The sequence below is a fragment of the Oryza sativa genome, chromosome 6 (assembly GCF_034140825.1).
Source record: "Oryza sativa Japonica Group chromosome 6, ASM3414082v1".
NCBI classification, from domain to species: Eukaryota; Viridiplantae; Streptophyta; class Magnoliopsida; order Poales; family Poaceae; genus Oryza; species Oryza sativa.
In genome coordinates this window covers 4,552,248-4,571,733 of record NC_089040.1, presented here as the reverse complement: position 1 = coordinate 4,571,733, position 19,486 = coordinate 4,552,248, and the positions used below count along the sequence as shown (strand labels likewise).

Below are 19,486 nucleotides of genomic sequence, written 5' to 3'. Positions count from 1 at the left end.
TAGCTTCGTGCTTGATAATATAGAGAGTAGTACAACACGGTTGTATAATTTAAGAGCAAAGTGGAGATACAAAATTTAGAGGTGAGATTATTTTCTCTTATTCCAATCCTTTCATCAAGTATACAAATGAGTAATTCCTCTCCTCTTTGGACAGTAGTGCAAATCCATATATGAAAAGTTTGGTGATGGACCCAATAAATATATTTGGTTCATGTCTTCATTGGTCAAGCTCTAAGTTTCTTAACACATATATCAAGTAAAAAAACTAAGTTCAACGGTTTTATAAATTTGTTCTAGCCTCCATCACATTTTGATGTGCTAAAAGAGAGGCACTCGGATGCTCGGAAACGGCAGACTACACTTTTCAGCGCATGACATGATAATAGGTACTACCTCCGTCCCAAAAAAAGACAAACCCTGGTTTCCGTGTCCAACGTTTGACCGTCCGTCTTATTTGAAAAAATTATGAAAAAAATTAAAAAGACAAGTCACGCATAAAATATTAATCATGTTTTATCATCTAACAACAATGAAAATACGAATTATAAAAAAATTTCATATAAGACGGATAGTCAAAGTTGGACACGGAAACCCAGAGTTTGCCTTTTTTTGGGACGGATGGAGTACATCATTGCATTGGCACCAAGTCTAAATATAGTGGGTTTTGTTTAGGTTATACTACAAAACTGAAACCAACTAATGGCATATGGTATTGGCCTAATGGCATAAGGAAAGGATTAAAATGCTAGACAAACCTCGATACATATGTTCCCTATTTCTTCGCAAATCTCATGCATAAGGGCATGTACAACGGTGTTTATTAGTGGTCTCTCTCTATTGCCATGCAAGTAAGTTTGATGACATGGAAGAAAGAGAAAGGAGTATGGTTGTTATGCATGACAACAGCTCAGAGTCGACTCTTAGCATTTATTAGAGCAAATTTTGTTGCATGGTGGTGAAAGAAAGAAAATAAAAGTAAGAAAAAGTTGAGACCATATTGTCTCTAACTGTTGTAGGATGCTAGTCTCCAGATAACGTAGAGCTCATATCTGACTCTACCTTTGTAGATGCCCTAATGCATTCAATGGATGATGGTCCTGCCATTTTCAAAACATCCTCAAATGTTATACCATATGGCCTAAAAATAAACAGTGCTAAATTACAGGGACCCCCACCATCATCGCCGAGCCTCCGAACACAAAACCACCGCTATTTATGCAACATCCTTCGCACGCTCCACTAATCCCTCCCGCCCATTTCCCACGGCCAAAAAAATTAAAGAAAACAAAAAAAAATCATTTCTCAGAACAACAAAACCACCAAAATTCAGCAAGAACTCAAAATTCTAATTCTTTTTCGAGCAACGGAACTCAAAAATATTTGATCTCGTTCGAGCTGAATCGATGGTGTGTTGTTTGGTTGCGTGAGGAGAGGAGGAGGAGGAGGAGGAGGAGGATGCGGGTGGTGGTGGAGGAGGAGGAGGCCGAGGTGATGTACCCGTCGACGCCGGGGAAGGTGAAGGTGGAGCAGCGGTCGTCGGCGGCGATGAGCCGGCAGGTTCACCGGTGCTTCGCGTCGACGGGGACCATGTTCCTGTGGGCGCTGTTCCTGGTGGCGATGACGGCGACGTACCTGAGCTTCCGCTCCCTCGCCGGCGACGCCGCGGCGTCGTCGTCGCGCTACTTCCCGGCGGCGTCGTGGGGCGGGCTGCACTGGGAGCGGCAGATCAGGGCGTCGGCGTCGCCGCGGCGGCCGCCCGGGTCGGCGGAGGGCGCCGGGCTGTCCGTGCTGGTCACCGGCGCCGCCGGGTTCGTCGGCGCGCACTGCTCCCTCGCCCTCCGCAAGCGCGGCGACGGCGTCGTCGGCATCGACAACTACAACTCCTACTACGACCCGTCGCTGAAGAAGGCGCGGCGCGCCCTCCTGGGCTCGCACGGCGTGTTCGTCGTCGACGGCGACATCAACGACGGCCGCCTCCTCGCCAAGCTGTTCGACGTCGTCCCCTTCACCCACGTCCTCCACCTCGCCGCGCAGGCCGGCGTCCGCTACGCCATGGAGAACCCCTCGTCGTACGTCCGCTCCAACGTCGCCGGCCTCGTCTCCCTCCTCGAGTCCTGCAAGGACGCCGACCCGCAGCCGGCCGTCGTCTGGGCCTCCTCCTCCTCCGTCTACGGTCTCAACGACGCCGTCCCCTTCTCCGAGGCGCACCGCACCGACAAGCCGGCGTCGCTCTACGCCGCCACCAAGAAAGCCGGCGAGGCCATCACCCACACCTACAACCACATCTACGGCCTCTCCATCACCGGCCTCCGCTTCTTCACGGTGTACGGTCCCTGGGGCCGCCCCGACATGGCCTACTTCTTCTTCACCCGCAACATCCTGCAGGGGAAGCCGGTCACCGTCTACCGGGGCCGTGATCACGTCGACATCGCCAGGTATTAAGTTGCATGGAATAGAAGTGGGCTGCAATTCAGCCAGAATTCGAACTCAAGACCTCTAACTTTTGATACCATATTGAGTCAGCCAGTCAGGGTTGATCCTATCGGTTAGGCCGATTTGATCGGGCCTCACCGAAATGCTGAAATTTTCGGTCAATTTCGGTCCGAAATTTTGAACAAAATTTAGTTGAATTTGAGCAAATATTACCAAAATTTCACGTAGAAATTTAAAAATTTCAGCTGAAATAATATCGTATCGGAGGGGTCTGAAATGATCAAATTTCGAAAATTTCGTTCCGAAATTTCCAACCCTGATACCATATTGAGTTGCATGCACCGACTAGTTCAACTCAAAAGCTTGAGCTGGTGAGAAAAGATGGACAATTCACTTTATATTCCAACACCAGGGACTTCACCTACATCGACGACATCGTGCGGGGGTGCCTGGCGGCGCTGGACACGGCTGGGCGGAGCACGGGCGGGGGCGGGAGGAAGCGCGGGGCGGCGCCGTACAGGATCTTCAACCTCGGGAACACGTCGCCGGTGACGGTGCCGGCGCTGGTGGCGATGCTGGAGAGGTGCCTGATGGTGAAGGCGAGGAGGCACGTCGTCGAGATGCCCGGCAATGGCGACGTGCCCTTCACCCACGCCAACATCAGCCTGGCGAGGGAGCAGCTCGGGTACAAGCCGACGACCAGCCTCGAGATGGGGCTCAAGAAGTTCGTCCGGTGGTACCTCTCCTACTACGGCTACAACAGAGGAACTCACGCATTCAGGAGCCGCTTGTGATGACGATTATATAAATTGTTAGTATAGTTAGCATTAGTGAATATATAAATATGTGTTGAACATTTTTGTTTTTTTTGTTGTTGGGGGGTTTGTGGGGATGGAAGGAGGAATTGATTCTTTTGTTAATTTTTTTTCCCTTGTTGTATTTTTGTCATGTAAATTAGGTTGTTTATAGGTTTTCTAAAGTTTACATTGACAAAAGAATGGGAAAGTTTATTTATCCCTCGAGGGGCCATTCCCTTGGGGTTTTTTTAGGTCGCACAAAAAATAATAAAAATGGTACCACACCATAAACATACAGGTTTCAAATAGAACACATAATTCACGGTCAATTTGACTCTGAAAACAAAAACAATAGATTTGACTCTGTATAATAATAAACTCATGGTCAATTCAGAAACAAAAATAATAAATTTGACTTCAAATAGAACACGTAATTCACGGTAATTTTATTGTTTTTGTAAAATTCTAATTGTACAAGTCAAATTTAAAAGTTCTATCTTACCAAATTTTTTTAAAGCTCTTTTAATGACTTTTTAGACGACATTGGACATTCTCTCTAGGGACAAAAATCCATCTCCCAAAAGAACTATTTCTTTGTTGCTGAAGGGAATGGAAGCAGTGATGGTGGTTTTCCCTCTATGTATTTTTCTCCAGTAAATTGGGGTTGCTTATAGATTTTCTAAATTTAGCATTGACGAGATAGGACTGCTTCGCTGCATGTGGAGTTAGGGGCAATCTTGACAATGATGGTAGCAATTTGCTAAAAGGCCAGAATGCCAAATAATCGAAGCCAAATTTGTGGAGCAGCACAATACCAAATCTCCCACCACGCCACCGACACAGTTGAGACCTTGTAGTGAACCAAAAATATGGGATATACCTTCCATATACTGAATCAAATAAAAACGTTGGGCTACCATCAAGCCTTAGCTTCTCTTGCGTTGAGACACCAACTAAGGGGCATTTGCAAGATATTAGACCAGAATTTCAGGGGAAGCTAGACATTGAAACCTTAGAAAGAAATTTATCCTTGCTTCAGAACTTCTTGTGCCAAACCTCCAAAGTAGGCGGTTATCCCTTTGAATCTATGTTCTATGTAATTCTCTTCGCTCTATAAAACAACAGGAATACCATGTCAATTTTTTCACATATTGAAAGTTTTAAATGCTCGATGAAAAAAAAGAAAAAGGTTATGAAACAGATCGTACCACAAAATCCAAGGGGGGAGAAGACAACCAAGAAAGTTGCTCTACTTGGCTTAAGTCCACATTCCGTGGCAGGAACATGATGATATTTGGAGATATTTCCTGAGCAGCTTGGAAAATTGTAAATCTGCATGATTAAACACATTATTTTTCATATTGTGGATATGACAGGAAATCGGCAAAAAAAAAAAACAACATACCCATCTCTTGGCTTCAGCATATCAAGGGAGTAAACTTGAGCTTGGCTGTAGGATGGCCCTCCCCATGGCGGTGAAAGGAACACCAAATCTGCCTGATCAATGCAACAAGAACAATCAGAATCCATTTTTTTTAAAAAAAACTTTGATCCAGCTTGAAATTCAGAAACGCACATCCGAACGTTATTGCAAGTTTACAACTAGAGTAAATAAATTAGAGGAGAAAATAAACGAACTGGAGCTCTGCTCAAGTTTCGTCATTTATGGCATGTTTGGCATAGCTCTCAGTCGAACAGTTTCAGCTTCACCTAAAATAGGAGCCAAGCCGGGTGAAGCTTTCTCACAAATTAAACTAGGGAGATAGAGCTGGGTTTAGGCCGCTTCAGAACTCCATTTCAAACTTAACTCCTGAAACTAAATTTAGGAGTTGAACCTAAATGCGAAGCATTGACGCTTCATTTTTTTTTGTTTCTTTTTCAGTATCATTGAGTAAAGGGATGAGCATACCTTCAAGGAGGGCGCGAGGTGGAAGAAATCGGCGACGACGAACTCGATCATGTCGTCGACGCCGTAGATCCTGGCGTTGTGCGCCGCGAGCTCCACCTTCCGGGGGTCGATCTCCACGGCGACCACGTAGCAACCCCTGCAGGGGAGACGGGGTGGTTAGCGAGCGAGGTTGCAAATGGAGAGAGATGGAGGTGGTGGCGGCGGCGTGCCTGGCGGCGAACTGGATGGAGTTGCCGCCGACGCCGGCGAAGGCGTCGAGGACGAGGGATCCCGGCGGCGCGCGGGCGGCCTGCGCGGCGGCGATGGGCTCCGGGGTGGCGGAGTACCAGCCCTCCGCGTCCATCCGCACGCCGCGGTCGTAGAGGGAGAAGAGGCTGCGCCGCTGCGCCCAGTACTTCCCCGCCACGGCCGCCTCCGCCTCCTCGGTGGCGGCGGCGTCGTCGTCGCCGTGTCGCTCCTCGTGCCGCCGTTGCGCCGCCGCCGCCGCCTGGGTCGCTTCGGCTTCCTCCGCGTCCCGGCCTCGCGGCGGCTGACCGGAGGGAGGGGAGTCGTCACCGGCGCTGATGGAGTTAAGGCCATGGCCACCGCGGCGGAGGCGGTGAGTGGCGAGCAAGCGGAGGAGGCGGTGGCAAGTCCTAGCCAGGAACGTGACGCGGCGGCGGCGGCGAGGGGTCTTGGGCGTTGCACTCGCGTTCGCCATTGGTAATGGGCTCGCCGGCGGCGAGAGGAAGGCGATGGGTCCAAGCTATAAAACGAAGAAGAGAGAGCCCGCGTGAATTCCAAACGAGAGATTAATATCCCACGGGAATTCACAAGCGAAAAAGAGATAATTTGTCAATGTTTTAACAGATATCATCAATCCATCATACATTTGTCAATGTTTCACAACAGATAATTTGATGATGATTTGTAGGTAACCAGTTACAAATGTGCAGTAGTACAATCAGCTCGCACGTACTCCCTCCGTAAAAAAAAAAAGACAAACCCTGAGTTTTACCCTGAGTTTTCGTGTCCAACTTTGACTGTCCGTCTTATATGAAAATTTTTATAATTCGTATTTTCATTGTTGTTAGATGGTAAAACATGATTAATATTTTATGCGTGACTTGTCTTTTTAATTTTTTTCATAATTTTTTCAAATAAGACGGACGGTCAAACGTTGGACACGGAAACCAGGGTTTGTCTTTTTTTGGAACGAAGGGAGTACGTAACAGAGGGATGCAAGAGAAAACAACACTGCCAGAGCAAAGTTTCTTGGGTAACAACAGATTGGCGAAAATAAAATGGCGACCTACAATCTCCTTCGAATCATACATATGTTACAGTCCTGGTGCGACACTGCATTTACATTTTGTTGCAGCGGCATCCTTCGAGTCGATATCTTTTGGAAGATGAACAATTGGACCCACATAAATTCCGAGATTCTGCAGAAGATGCGCTAGGCTTGTTAGTGTTGCATGCTCCAGTGTGGAGTATGGTTCATGACAAGAAAATACTAGATGGCCTTCAAACTTCTGCAAAGGTACGAAAAAATGAACAAGGGAACATGTTCAAACTTACTGCTGATCAAGGGCAAGTAGTTGCGATCGTTGCTCTCCAACTCCAGGAGTAGATGAATGAAATGCTGGGAAAGTACAACCGCTGCAAGTGTAAACTTCACAGGTACTTGGACAACCATGGAATATCTGGGGATTCCTTCAGGGCAAAAGTTACATCGTCACTGCCAGACAAGAAAAATAATCATCAGTACAGTTTTACATGATAAAAGAGGTGCATATTAAGTTTTCATCCAGCTAGATTAACCAAAAGTTCTCCGCTCACGTCAAGGCTCCACCAATGACCGAAGTGGATCACTAATAATGGGGTAGCTAAGTGCCAAGTCTTAAAACTAGAACCTCTAGGCTTTAATTCGTTCAAACAAAAAGTTAAGTTGACGAGGGAACAATACACACGATGTATAATTTAAACATGTAAATGATTCAAATTGAATTTTCCCCCAAAAGATGACTCTGATAGTCTTTAAAAGGCAGTAAGTAAAGAGTCGGCATAAAGGTGCCTTGTAATGCCAATTTCAATGGCAAACACAATCTTGCAAGCTAACCTTGGATAGTTAAGCTGAAGCTTCTGCAACTTGTGCTTAGTGCCTTCCTCGCAGAGAATTATCTTACCTTCACCAAGCTTGCAACTGCAATAGGAACACACACCAAGTTATTTCATACACATAAGTATAAACGAAATTAGTCACATTCGAGAATGAAGATAAAACAGCACCACTGTGAATGTTTTAATGCCCCCATACAACTAGCAGAGAGGGTGAAAATGAGAGAGGTCAAGTTCCAGCAGATATACTGTCACTTGAATGAAATCTTGGCAGGAACTAGTAACAGAAGAAAAAAAATGATAGCAGGGCAGGCCATGTTTTAACATGTGTTTTTTTTATCAGAAGATGTAGAGTAAATTTCACAAAACTACAGGTATTTTGACCAAATTATCACAAAACTACAGATTTAAGGAGTTATATCATAAAACTACACATTTAGTACCAAATTTATCACAAAACTGCAGATTTTAGGTTAAGTATCACAAAAATGCATATTTAATATTGAACTTATCACAAAACTACAACTTTTGGAGTTTAAATCCCTAGCACCATTGTTATGGTGGAGCTATAAACATTATTACTTTGTGATTAAATTGGTTCTAAACCCGTAGTTTTATGATAATTTAGTTACTAAACATGTGTTTTGTGACACTTCATCTTAAATGTGTAGTTTTATGATAAATTTGATGTTAAATGTGTAGTTTTGTGATACACTGAGTTAAATATGTAGTTTTGTGATAATTTGGTCATAGTATCTGTAGTTTTGTGAAATTTAATCGAAGATGTAATACCCCATCCATTTCTATGATTCTAAGAATATTTTGCCTGGCTAGAACTGGGATTCATTGTTCATTACTCCTTCCATCCCAAATTGATCATCATATATGTTTATACGCCAAGGCCAATGATAATTTAAATCACATCAATCAAGACATCATGCACACATTCTCCCACAATGTATATATCGATTAAAACACCATGCCAATTACACCCTTAGCATGCACACATTCTCCCATGCTACATTAATTATATTCCGATGAAATCCGTATCCATGCAGTTATATGATGATCAATTTGAGAAATTGTGTATTCCATATATGATTATCAATTTGGGAAGGAGGGAGTAATATTTATCCCTCTTGGAACACAAGCATGCCAATGCACCTGCGCTTGCAATCCAAACTTAAGCAAATGAAAGAGCACCGTCCACATTTGGGGAAAAAATCATGTAATATGAAGTAAACAAAAAACCAGATTCATTTACCAGATTTTCAGAAGAGTATCATAGCCAGGCAATAATTCTCTGTTGACATGGCACCAAGAGAGGACAGTTGCTGCCAGCTACAGCATAATAGGAAAGCCCATCAGATTTCTTCCTTCAAACCACCAACAATATTAAGCATGAGCATAACATCAATTAGGATTATTGACATCTCAAAAGTAATTCACTAAAGAATTAAAAGTACTGACACCAAGGGAACTTCTTAAGCAAAACAAGACTTTGTATCTGCCTCAATTCACATAAATACAAGGTGCTGTTAAAATAAAACGATGCATTGAAAATGTTAATGAAGAATACATGACAAAGTACAAAACACTTGCACGTTTCAGCCCTGCAGGCCATTGTACTGATTCAGGGAAATAACCAGTATGTGTTGTAGTAATACTGTTACAGTGAATTCTGAAGTCATGTGAAGGACGGTAATATGCTGTACTATTGAAACTTGAAAGACAGTGGATACAGCTGTCTAAAAAGGCCTAATAAGTTTGATGAATCACCTACTAGAGAATAAACAGAGGTGATATTTTTGCATTAGAATCAGAGAAAAGTCAATCTCTACCTTGCTTTTTCTTTATGCTCACAAAGCTAGGCCAGCAACATATAAATTAGGAAAAGGCTCTATGTACTATTTTTTTTCTTACTAACACTGATGTGTCATTCTATGAGTATCTAAATTTTTTATAACTTCCATCTACCTAAATCAAACGGTTAAGATGATTGTTAGTAAAAATTTAGCAAGAAAAAGCTAGTATGTGTAGCAGTGCTCTATAAATTAAAACAACAAAAAGTGGGTGCTCACCTTATCGAACATCACTTCACCTAGCCCACTTCTGTATAATTCATGAACCATAGCGACCAATATAATCTTTCCAAATTTTGGGCAGTTCTTCATTACCTGTTAGAGGAAAAAAGTTACAGGTGAGGCTTAGAAGGTCAGCTAACATTAGTAATTGGTTAAGTTTTGTTAGATAATGGACGATAACTCCTGGTCTCTACACCTGAAGGTGTACCTAGCCAAAGTAATTGGTCTTGTTAGGGAAGGGCAAGCTAAGTATGTGCAGTAACCAACCCCTAACTGAATAATGTACTGCATTACAAAGTGAACTAGGAGTCTGATTTCTTAAAACAAGCAATCAGTGCCCACTTACTTGAATATGTGGTGCCTGAAAGACTTCCTGAATAGCAGCTTCTATGTCACCCATGCAAACAACATTTTTTCCTACAGGTATCAGATTAAAGTTTGATCACTATACACAGCTGGAATTGGATACGAATGAAGGGATGAAGTCATAAGACCATAGTACTTGAATATATATTCATCAAGATTACATAAATCCAGAATCCATGACTGCAATAAATGGCTTGTAGATATGTGGTCCGTACCTCTATTCACAGAAGTGTGCCCAGATTGTTTAACGCGGTAATCTGCAAACTCTGCTGCACGTCTACATATTTCTAAGGCTCGCCTTGCATCACCAGACATAGCAGCTACCTGTACAAGTAGGCAATAGTCAGTTGAATAAAACACATGCCAACAGAACCCTACAGCATGTGACAACAGGAGGGGGCGTTGTATGGGCCATTGCTTGTTGTTTGACTTTTCTATAGAAACATATAACTTTTTCCTGTAATATGGAATGATGAAACTCAGTGAAGTAATAAGTAATGTTCATCCGGGATGAAATGACAGATGACACTTAACAGTCAGTGTGCAACCAAACCACAGTGCTGTGAATGCAGTTAGTCCACTGGCTTCCGTTGGTGTCAACTGTCAACTGAACTTGCAGGAACATACAAAAAGGAACTACAATGAAAAGAAATTGCTAAGTGTCTTAAGTAACTAACTACAGATGACACAAATAATTGATCTCCTAGATCATGAGGTGTTCCTTAGTTTGTAAGTTCAATCCCCCAAAAGTAAGACTGCTACACGTATGGCATGCAATCATTGACTAAACAGACAATGTGTTCTGTACAGTATTTGTTGGAAAAGGGAAAAGTGTAGAGTGATTACAGCACCTGCCACTCATTTATTAGTTTGACTAGGAACTCAGAACATCCAAAGTTTTTGTTATCGGACAAGCGGTAGCAAAAAGGTGTTTAATGGCATGGAAAATTCATATGCAGAGAACAAAATAATGAAATAACCTTAAAACAAAAGACATGTTGCATAAATTCACCCTTCAGGAAAAAAAATTGCAAATAGGATGGACAAAGCAACAGTCACAGAAAAGACATGGGTGAATAATAGAAAAGATTTACACATGACACTGCATTCCAAACCTTTCTAGAAGCAAATTCAATAGCTTGGTCTTCAAAGGCATCAATGCCCTTTAGACGGCTTGTAATGATCTCCTGCAGTTGCCGATAATTATATGGGCCAAAACACAGTCGTTGGATACCCATCCGACTTGAAATACGAGGCAATAACTTTTCAGGAAGATCCATTGTGTTCGCTATACCTGCGTTCAGTAACAGCCAAAGAGTAATTAAAAGGCCATCTAAAATCACACGTAAAACAAACAAAAGTATAGGTACCTATGACAACTAGGTTTGAATTTGGCCTGGTGGGCCAGTCAAGAATGTTATACAGCACCTGACAAAACATTAGCTCAAATGTCAATGAACATGAATCTACATGGTAAAACAAAGTGACAAACAAAACGAAATATCAAACAATTATCATTTTCCAAACAATAGAATACAAAATTGCTGAACTACTCAACAGGTTCAGCTACAAATTATTACCGACTGATTTCTCGTCAAAAGAAGATCAAGCTCATCGATGAGCAAAATAATTGGCTGGTTTGCTTGTTTGCCAATTTTAGTGCCACCTGAAAAGTGCTCGGTTAAATAATGAAGGGCTTTTTTCCACCCTACCCTATGCCCACTCAACTGTTCATATATAACCTGCATATATTAAAATTATATGCATTATAATCCTTTTAACATGGCTGATATGGTTTACTAGGACAATCATAGTATTCAACCAAGATAGAAGTTCACATACCTTGTAGATATTCTCTGGAGAAGCTAATTTAAGACCATTAATCTCTATGAAAGAATAAGGCCTCAGATTCCCAGAATCAAGCTCGGATCTTAGCCTCCTCATAACTGCAAGTACACTCATAGTCTACAGGTTGAAAAAGTAGGCACAGAAAATATTGCTTAGCCTTCAGCCACAGAAAAGGACATCAAACCATCATAGGGGACAGTAAAGGATGGTTAGTTACCTTGCCAGTGCCTGGTACACCATGAATATAAAGGCAGCGTCCTAGACATTGATCATTGCAAATTGCATCCTTCACAAATGCAGATATCTCCTCCATTTCTCTGACATGAGACTTCAACTCAAAAGCAGTTTGCAAAAGAAAGTGGTTGAAACAAGCTGCAAAAATGTACTAACATACTTATCCCTACAAGGTAACGACTTAGGAAGAGTTGCCAATAACAGGGTTGCTTTTGCCTTCTCCAGATTGGTCTTTTGATGACACCGGACATGTTCAGGAATTTTACGGATCCCAATTTTTTGTAGGCCATATGTCCTCCCTTTCCGCAGATTCTGCAAATGGGCATGTCATTTCAGTAAAGCATGAAGTGCAACACTAGCAGAGAGGAGACAGGCAAGAGGGGGGGAGGACGAGGAATGGTTGGTACCGCAGCCAACGCATGTGATTGATGTGTTCTAGCAGAACTACATTTAGTAGGTTCTTCCTCCTCATCATATTCAGAATCTTCATCCGAGTCACTGACATAATCATTACCAGCATTGTATGGCTCGTCGCCAGGATCTTCCTTTGTCTACAATAACAGAGTAGGATGAGGTTCACTTCTTGACTACCAGAATGGTGCCCCTGAGTCCTACACTCCTACTATGAACAGTCTATAACCAAGTTTCAGTACATGTACCTCAGGTTCATCATCGATGTCTGCCAGACGCTTAAAATTATGCCAGTGTATGTCATATTCATATTCACAGTAGAATACGTCATCTCCTTGATCACTAGCATCCTTAAATTCTTTGGGGCTCATGACATAACAATGTCTAAGAATTGTTTCCATCTGCAAAAGCCATAAAAGCAAGGAACAGAATGAATAATGAACAAAAATACCATCCAAAGGAACCAATTTATCACTCGAAAATAACTTATCACCTCAATGTCTGCAAGATCATTGGTGCGGTACAGCTCCCTACGCAAATTATGTGGCTGCCTTCCTGCTGCAGTCTCTTCAGGGATAATATACCATCTTACCTTTGCCCAGAATATTCCATCTGGCTCCCTCCATAAACTGTTGCAACCAACGGTATTGGTAAGAAATTGTATGTCTCAAACTTTACAAGCAGTCGAGTGAAATTGTTACAGTAGAGAACTAGAGGTTTAATTGCAACGATAAACATCCAGAAATTATCCAGGTGCATCTTGCACCAACCCCAATTACTGATGCAACCTTCTTTTGCTGGGGACATGGGGTATCAGACCTAATTCAAGGCCAGAACAAACGATTGTCTATGCAGAATTCATTACTGGAACAACTAAATCATGACAAGGATGCGCCGTTACACATCCTATTCACACAATCACACCACCAGTTCGTCATTACTGCTCAATGCTACCTCATTCTGACTATAAGATTCACTAGAATTCGTCGTAATGTGGCTAGTTCAAGCAAGTTGAAATGAATCGAAACAATAATTGAACGGAATCAACTTCTGCCTACCATACTGACTACAAAATAACCACAGAGCACAATTTTCACTGACCTCTCGATTCGTGCAGCCCACAAATCACTGGAGAGAAGCTTCTCTTTGGCGGTCCTCACGATGCGCTTCCCCTCCGGCGGCTTGGGCCTCTCGATGGCCTTCCCCGCGCGCTCGGCCTCGCAGTAGGGGCACGCCCAGTCCCCCTCCGGCACGCGCCGCAGCGGCGGGCGCACGCACCGCAGGTGGAACCCGCCGAGGCACACGTCGCACTCCACCATCACCGCGGCGCCGGCGCGGAAGCACACGCGGCACTCCTCCGCCTCCGGGTCCTCCGCGTCGGACTCCGCGCCATCCCGCCGCTTCACGTACACGTCGTCCCCGGCGGCGAACTCCCCGCCGTCGTACACCACCTTCCGGTAGTACGCCCTCTTCTTCGGCTTCTTCGGCTGCTGCCTCTGCCTCTGCCTCTGCCGCTGCCGCTTGGGCTCGGACTGGGTCGGCGTCTTCGGCGACGGCGACGGCGCGGCGCGCTTCCGCTTCGGGGTTGGGGTGGGCTTCACGGGGGTCTCGGAAGTTACCTTGGTCGGCGTCTCGAGGAGGCGGGAGGAGCGGCGGACGGAGGACGGGGTCACGGGGGACATCGGAGCCGCCACCGGCGGCGCCTTGGGCTTCCGCCTGGGGGTCGGCTTGGACGGGGTGGAGAGGTCCATCTGGGCCACGGCGGGGGCGGCGACGGGCTTCCTCGGGGAGGATCTGAGGCCGGATTTGGATCTGGACGGGGTGGCGGAGAGATCCATCTCGCCGGCGGCGGCCGGAGAGGGGAGGCGGAGTGTGGATTTGAAATGGAGGGGATCGAGACGAGATGGGAGCGGTGGAGTTTAGGGTTCCATCACGATTTGGCGCGCGGGAGTTTTTCGCTCTTTTACATTTTAACCCCTCGAGTGATGAGAATTTGAGAATCTGGCCCTAGAGGGTTATTAAGGGGAATTTAACTATTTGCCACTATTAGGTTTGTCAATTATCCAAATGCCCCTCTAAAAATTGCACTTAATTTTATGCCCTTAGAGAGAAACAACTTCTTAATTTTTTTTGCCACTTTTACATACGTGGCACGCCAACAAAGCCGCCCCGTCATCTTCTTCCTTCTCCCCCTCCTCTCTATCTTCTCTCTCCTTCCTCACCTTCGGCTATCTTCTTGGGTAGCCAGCGAGCTCCCTTGTCTTGGCTGGTTAGGTGGAGATGTGGCGCGGCAGGGACCCAGGAGCTTGCTGTCACCAAAGGAGGACAAGGCGCACAAGATGAGGGTTTTGTGCTCGCGGTGGATGTTGATAAGGAGGAGCGCCATTGTCAACAGTGAGGTCAAGTGAAACGGGTCGCGGAGCCGCGAATGAGCGCCATTGCCAGTAGCAAGCCTCTTTTCCTCAAGTCCACCCTTCCCTCCTCCACACCGCCGCATCCCCGCTTCATCGTTGTGCCTCGGTCCATGGACTCTCCTCGTCATCCTCCTTAGGACACTTCTGCAGTCGACAATGTCTGCCGCAACCCCCAACCTCACGTGACACGGCCATACTTGGGCACCATCCGGTCAGCGAGCTCCTCCTTCAGAGGGCTCAGCGAGGCTCAGTGCTCGACGAGTAGGAGCTCGCCGTTTGTCCAACAAGATGCCGGAGGTGAGAGAGAAGGGGGAGAGAAGATAGAGAGGAGGTGGAGAAGGAATAAGATGACGGGACAACCTTGTTGGCGTGCTATATATGCAAAAGTGGCAAAGAATTAAGAAGTTCTCTCTCTTCAATGGCAAAAAAATAAATGCAATTCTAAGAGGGGCATTTAGATAATTGACAAACCTAATAGTTGCAAATAGTTAAATTCCCCCGTTATTAAAGGGAGAGTTCAATGATGGGGTAGGGTACAGGGGAAACACATGAATTCGGAATTTATGTAAGGGTTAATTGGATCCACGCTATTGCAGATATGTCAATTCAGATAAATGGCATTACAAATCGTATATACGTAGTCATGCCATTTGAATTTGCATAAAATTAGATCCATCATCGTTCCCACTCAGGGATGACGGAGACGCGATGACCCGGGACGCAAGGCTGGTGGACCTGCAAGCAGCCAAGGACACATAGCTTCGCTGCCGCCACACCCGACTATTATGGCGACTACTCTCGGCCAGGGAGAGAAGGGATTTTTTTTGCGACTTACATGTGGGGCCCATGCTAACTCAGGTAGGTTGACCATGCCACGTCAGCGAAACCGGCCTTATATGCTACTGGAGGACCTAATTCAACCCGGTTTTGCAAGTTGGGAGGTCAAAGATATTGCGGTTCGGGGATGCGATTTAAACTCGATTAATAGACTAGGAACGTCATGTGGACTTAATCCAATAGGAAAAACTTTGGTTCCAAACAGGCCGAAAAAGACATCTGGCCCAACTAGTAACGGCCCATTATGTCACAAGTGCAGGTGTGCAACACCTCTCCGTGCTCCCCCCTTTCGTCTTCGTCTTCATATATCCATCCACTCAACCCAACCCAAGCTGGCTGGCAAAACCCTAGAACTCGTTCCCCCCCTTTCGCCTTAAACCTTCTTCTCTTTTAGTACCCTCGGGAAGCCAAAAGCACCTCGTCGGCGGCGGCGGCGGGTGGTGGCCATGGCGGAGCTGAAGCGGCTGTCGGAGAGCCGCGACCTGACGCGGATCGAGCGCATCGGGGCGCACTCCCACATCCGGGGGCTGGGGCTGGACTCCTCGCTGGAGGCCCGCGGCTCGTCGGAGGGGATGGTCGGGCAGCTCCCCGCGCGGCGCGCCGCGGGGCTCATCCTGCAGCTCATCCGCCAGGGGAAGATCGCCGGCCGCGCCGTGCTCCTCGCCGGCCAGCCCGGGACCGGGAAGACCGCCCTCGCCATGGGCATCGCCAAGTCCCTCGGCGCCGAGACGCCCTTCGCCTCCGTCGCCGCGTCCGAGCTCTTCTCCCTCGACCTCTCCAAGACCGAGGCGCTCACCCAGGCCTTCCGCCGCTCCATCGGCGTCCGCATCAAGGAGGAGGCGGAGATCATCGAGGGCGAGGTCGTTGAGATCTCGATCGACCGCCCCGTCTCCGCCGCAGCCGCCGCCGGCAGCTCCGCGCCTTCCGGTGTCGCCGCGGCTGGCAAGACCGGGCGCCTCACGCTCAAGACCACGGACATGGAGACCGTGTACGAGCTCGGCGGCAAGATGATTGAGGCCCTGGGGAAGGAGAAGGTGCAGAGCGGGGATGTGGTTGCGCTCGACAAGGCCTCCGGGAAGGTGACCAAGCTTGGCCGCTCAATCGGGAGGTCGCGGGATTACGATGCTGTTGGTCCTCACACCAAGTTCGTCAAGTGCCCCGAGGGCGAGCTCCAGAAGCGCAAGGAGGTCGTGCATTGTGTCACCTTACATGAAATTGATGTCATCAATAGCCGGTAATTTCACATTCCCTTCCCAAAAATTCGTCCATTACTGGAGTAGATATTTCATACTACCTGACAAGAAATCTACATTGAAGTATTTAATCATTTTGGCATAGTAGAGAACTACATATTAAAGGGCGTTTGTTATCACATCTTACTGCAACGAGTAAGCGGACAAAAGTGAAGTCTCTGTCAGCTTTGGTATCACTCAACTGAAAAATAGATACAAGTGAAATAACCAACTGAAGTATTTCAAATTCTATCAGCTCTGGTATTTCACATTGACTTTCAGTTACCCTGGACATATGTGCTGTGTGCTTGCTTGTATGTTAATTATCCAGGTGATAGCTTAGCCACCAAAGTTTCTTTTTCAGTCTTGAAAAATCTGTTCCAGCGTTTGCACACAAAGGATCACTTGTCAGCTTGTCGCTCCAAATTCCAAATTAAGGACTGCCTTACAATCTTGTATTTTGCTTCTGAGCCTGAATGGAAAATAATTTCTGTGTCGTGTATCTGCAGTGATCAGAATCACATAATAAATTTGAAATCGGTTAATCTTGCTTAGCTGCCTTACACTGTGACCATGCTCTTTGCACGGAAGTCCCTGCATTATACTGTACAACCCCTGTCCCATTCTCAGCACCACCCAAATCCTATTGAATGACGCTGGAACTAGATCAAAGGGTTGAGCATTCCTGCATTAGCAAAATTGGCCAAACCATAGCTAACCATAGTGTTCCAGTGACTACGTCGCACCTAGTCATCTCATTCATTCACCTGCAGACATGTAAAATGCGGGTTGACAGAACTCGGTTAAACTGGATTTGGACAGCCCTAGTTGGATCAGTTTCTCCCTACTAAGTGCCGCATCCACACAGTTAGCCAATACTAAGAAAATATGGTCTACTGACTACTGGATGGCATATATGATCTTGTTGGGCTTGGAGCTGAAATACAATTCAGCTGCCCAAATCAGATCTAATTTTTCTTTTGGCCCGTAGAGAAATAACAATAGAGAGCAGCCTCCTGTTGTAACTCTTGTGAAAGAAAGGACCTGCACGATGTTGCTAGAGGACATAATGTGATGAAAATTAGTCAAGCCTAATGGTACTTTGGATAGCTTAGCAATTACTCCCTCCGGGTTGATAATACTTGTCATTTTGGACAAGGGCACAGTGTACAAAAAACAACTTTGACCATTATTTTTCATTATAATATGTATAAAAGTGTTAACAAATATATGATTTTATTAAAGTGCTTTTTAAGACTAATCTATCCATGTGGTGGTCACCATATTTGAAAGAAAAATATTTTAAAAATGATTCATAATCAAAGATTCTAAAGTTTGACATCACCCTTGTCTAAAACGACAAGTATTATCAGCCCAGAGGGAGTATCATGTGCACATAAATGAACCATGTTCCAAGACAAGGTACATGAATATGCTTCAACTAGTTTGAAATCATGAACTGATCGTGATTGTGATGTGTTCTGTCTCCCTCTCCTCTCTCTCTCTCTCTCTAAGTATGTTATCAGCCAAACAACTATCTGATGTGTTCTAAATAGTATTCTTTGGTGAATCTTTTTGAACATTCCATTTTTTAATCACCAAAAATCTAACTTATAACTGGCTTGGTAGTTTTTTGGTCATTAGACCAAGATTATTGGCTTTCAGATGTGGTTTTCTACCTACCATAAAAATTAAGTGAGACTATCTTTGCACAAACTCATTTTTGTTTTTTGTTATTGCTGTCCAGGACACAAGGTTTTCTTGCACTTTTCACTGGTGACACTGGTGAAATTCGTGCAGAGGTTCGAGAGCAGATTGATACAAAAGTTGCTGAGTGGAGGGAGGAAGGGAAGGCTGAGATTGTCCCTGGTGTTCTGTTTATTGATGAAGTCCACATGCTAGATATCGAATGCTTCTCCTTCCTAAACCGTGCATTGGAAAATGACATGGCTCCAATTCTAGTCATTGCAACTAACCGAGGGATCACATCCATACGTGGGACAAACTACCGATCACCACATGGGATACCACCTGATTTCCTTGATCGTCTGTTAATCATCACGACACAGCCTTACACCGAGGATGATATCCGGAAGATCCTAGACATCAGGTGCGATGAAGAAGATGTGGAAATGTCTGCAGATGCTAAGGTTTTGCTCACAAAGATAGGAGTGGAGACGTCCCTGAGGTATGCTATCCACCTGATCACTTCGGCTGCATTAGCTTGCCAGAAACGCAAGGGTAAGGTTGTGGAGATGGAGGATATAAGCAGGGTCTACCAGCTGTTCCTGGACGTCAAGAGATCGACGCAGTACTTGATGGAGTATCAGAGCCAGTACATGTTCAATGAAGTGCCGGGTGAAGCAGGAGATGATGCCATGCAGTCTTAGTGGGATATTGGTTACAGACTTTACGGTTGGGTTGGTTTTACGGTTCATTATGGATACCCATTGGTCTTCTAGATGAATAGGGGTAAGCGTAAGATGACTTACCCTGACAAACATTGCTCTGTGGGTGCAGTAAATTGTGTTAGTGCTGTAGCTAGATTTAAGAATTGAATGTATCTTGTCTTCATCCCGGTTTGGAGCAGTCTTTCGTATGTGTTTTTTGCTAATATCTTTCGTAGTGCTAAGAACACATAGCAGCCACCAAGAACACAGGAGTATGCCCTATGTGTTGAGTATGTGTTGTTGGTGGCTGCTATGTGTTTTTGCTAATATCTTTCGTTACTGATGAGATTGTGTGGTCCGTTAAAAAGGTAAGCACTAAAATGTTGTGATTGAGCTGAACAAACTGCAGTTTAGGCTACGTTTGTTACGAA

The 19,486-nt window shown here is 45.2% G+C and overlaps 4 protein-coding genes and 1 non-coding gene across 5 annotated transcripts; 2 read left to right on the top strand and 3 right to left on the bottom strand.

Moving 5' to 3' along the window:
• Positions 1-1,253: 1,253 nt before the first annotated feature.
• LOC4340350 (UDP-glucuronate 4-epimerase 1) lies at positions 1,254-3,515 on the top strand. Its single transcript, XM_015787233.3, has 2 exons — positions 1,254-2,435; positions 2,846-3,515. The coding sequence occupies exons 1-2, from the start codon at positions 1,456-1,458 to the stop codon at positions 3,225-3,227; spliced, it is 1,362 nt and encodes a 453-aa protein (XP_015642719.1). The 5' UTR covers positions 1,254-1,455; the 3' UTR covers positions 3,228-3,515.
• A 572-nt stretch (positions 3,516-4,087) lies between these two features.
• Positions 4,088-5,858, bottom strand: LOC107276136 (uncharacterized). The gene is made up of 5 exons (XM_015786100.3): positions 5,349-5,858; positions 5,140-5,275; positions 4,636-4,727; positions 4,439-4,562; positions 4,088-4,341 (listed from the first exon to the last, which is right to left on the bottom strand). The coding sequence occupies exons 1-5, from the start codon at positions 5,837-5,839 to the stop codon at positions 4,255-4,257; spliced, it is 930 nt and encodes a 309-aa protein (XP_015641586.1). The 5' UTR covers positions 5,840-5,858; the 3' UTR covers positions 4,088-4,254.
• Positions 5,859-6,330: 472 nt separating this feature from the next.
• Positions 6,331-14,114, bottom strand: LOC4340349 (origin of replication complex subunit 1-like). Its single transcript, NM_001402747.1, has 17 exons — positions 13,284-14,114; positions 12,676-12,811; positions 12,431-12,583; positions 12,179-12,322; positions 11,932-12,083; positions 11,755-11,854; positions 11,532-11,654; positions 11,270-11,431; positions 11,060-11,117; positions 10,805-10,983; positions 9,905-10,013; positions 9,670-9,740; positions 9,321-9,416; positions 8,504-8,580; positions 7,241-7,324; positions 6,700-6,859; positions 6,331-6,563 (listed from the first exon to the last, which is right to left on the bottom strand). Exons 1-16 carry the CDS (start codon positions 14,018-14,020, stop codon positions 6,796-6,798), a joined length of 2,445 nt encoding a protein of 814 aa, NP_001389676.1. The 5' UTR covers positions 14,021-14,114; the 3' UTR covers positions 6,331-6,563; positions 6,700-6,795.
• On the bottom strand, positions 12,446-12,523 carry LOC112939501 (small nucleolar RNA snoR28). The gene has a single exon (XR_003243215.1). It is a non-coding gene; the product is annotated as a small nucleolar RNA snoR28 (small nucleolar RNA).
• Positions 14,115-15,767: 1,653 nt separating the features above from the next.
• Positions 15,768-19,279, top strand: LOC4340348 (uncharacterized). Its single transcript, XM_015788935.2, has 2 exons — positions 15,768-16,667; positions 18,413-19,279. Exons 1-2 carry the CDS (start codon positions 15,880-15,882, stop codon positions 19,053-19,055), a joined length of 1,431 nt encoding a protein of 476 aa, XP_015644421.1. The 5' UTR covers positions 15,768-15,879; the 3' UTR covers positions 19,056-19,279.
• Positions 19,280-19,486: the final 207 nt, after the last annotated feature.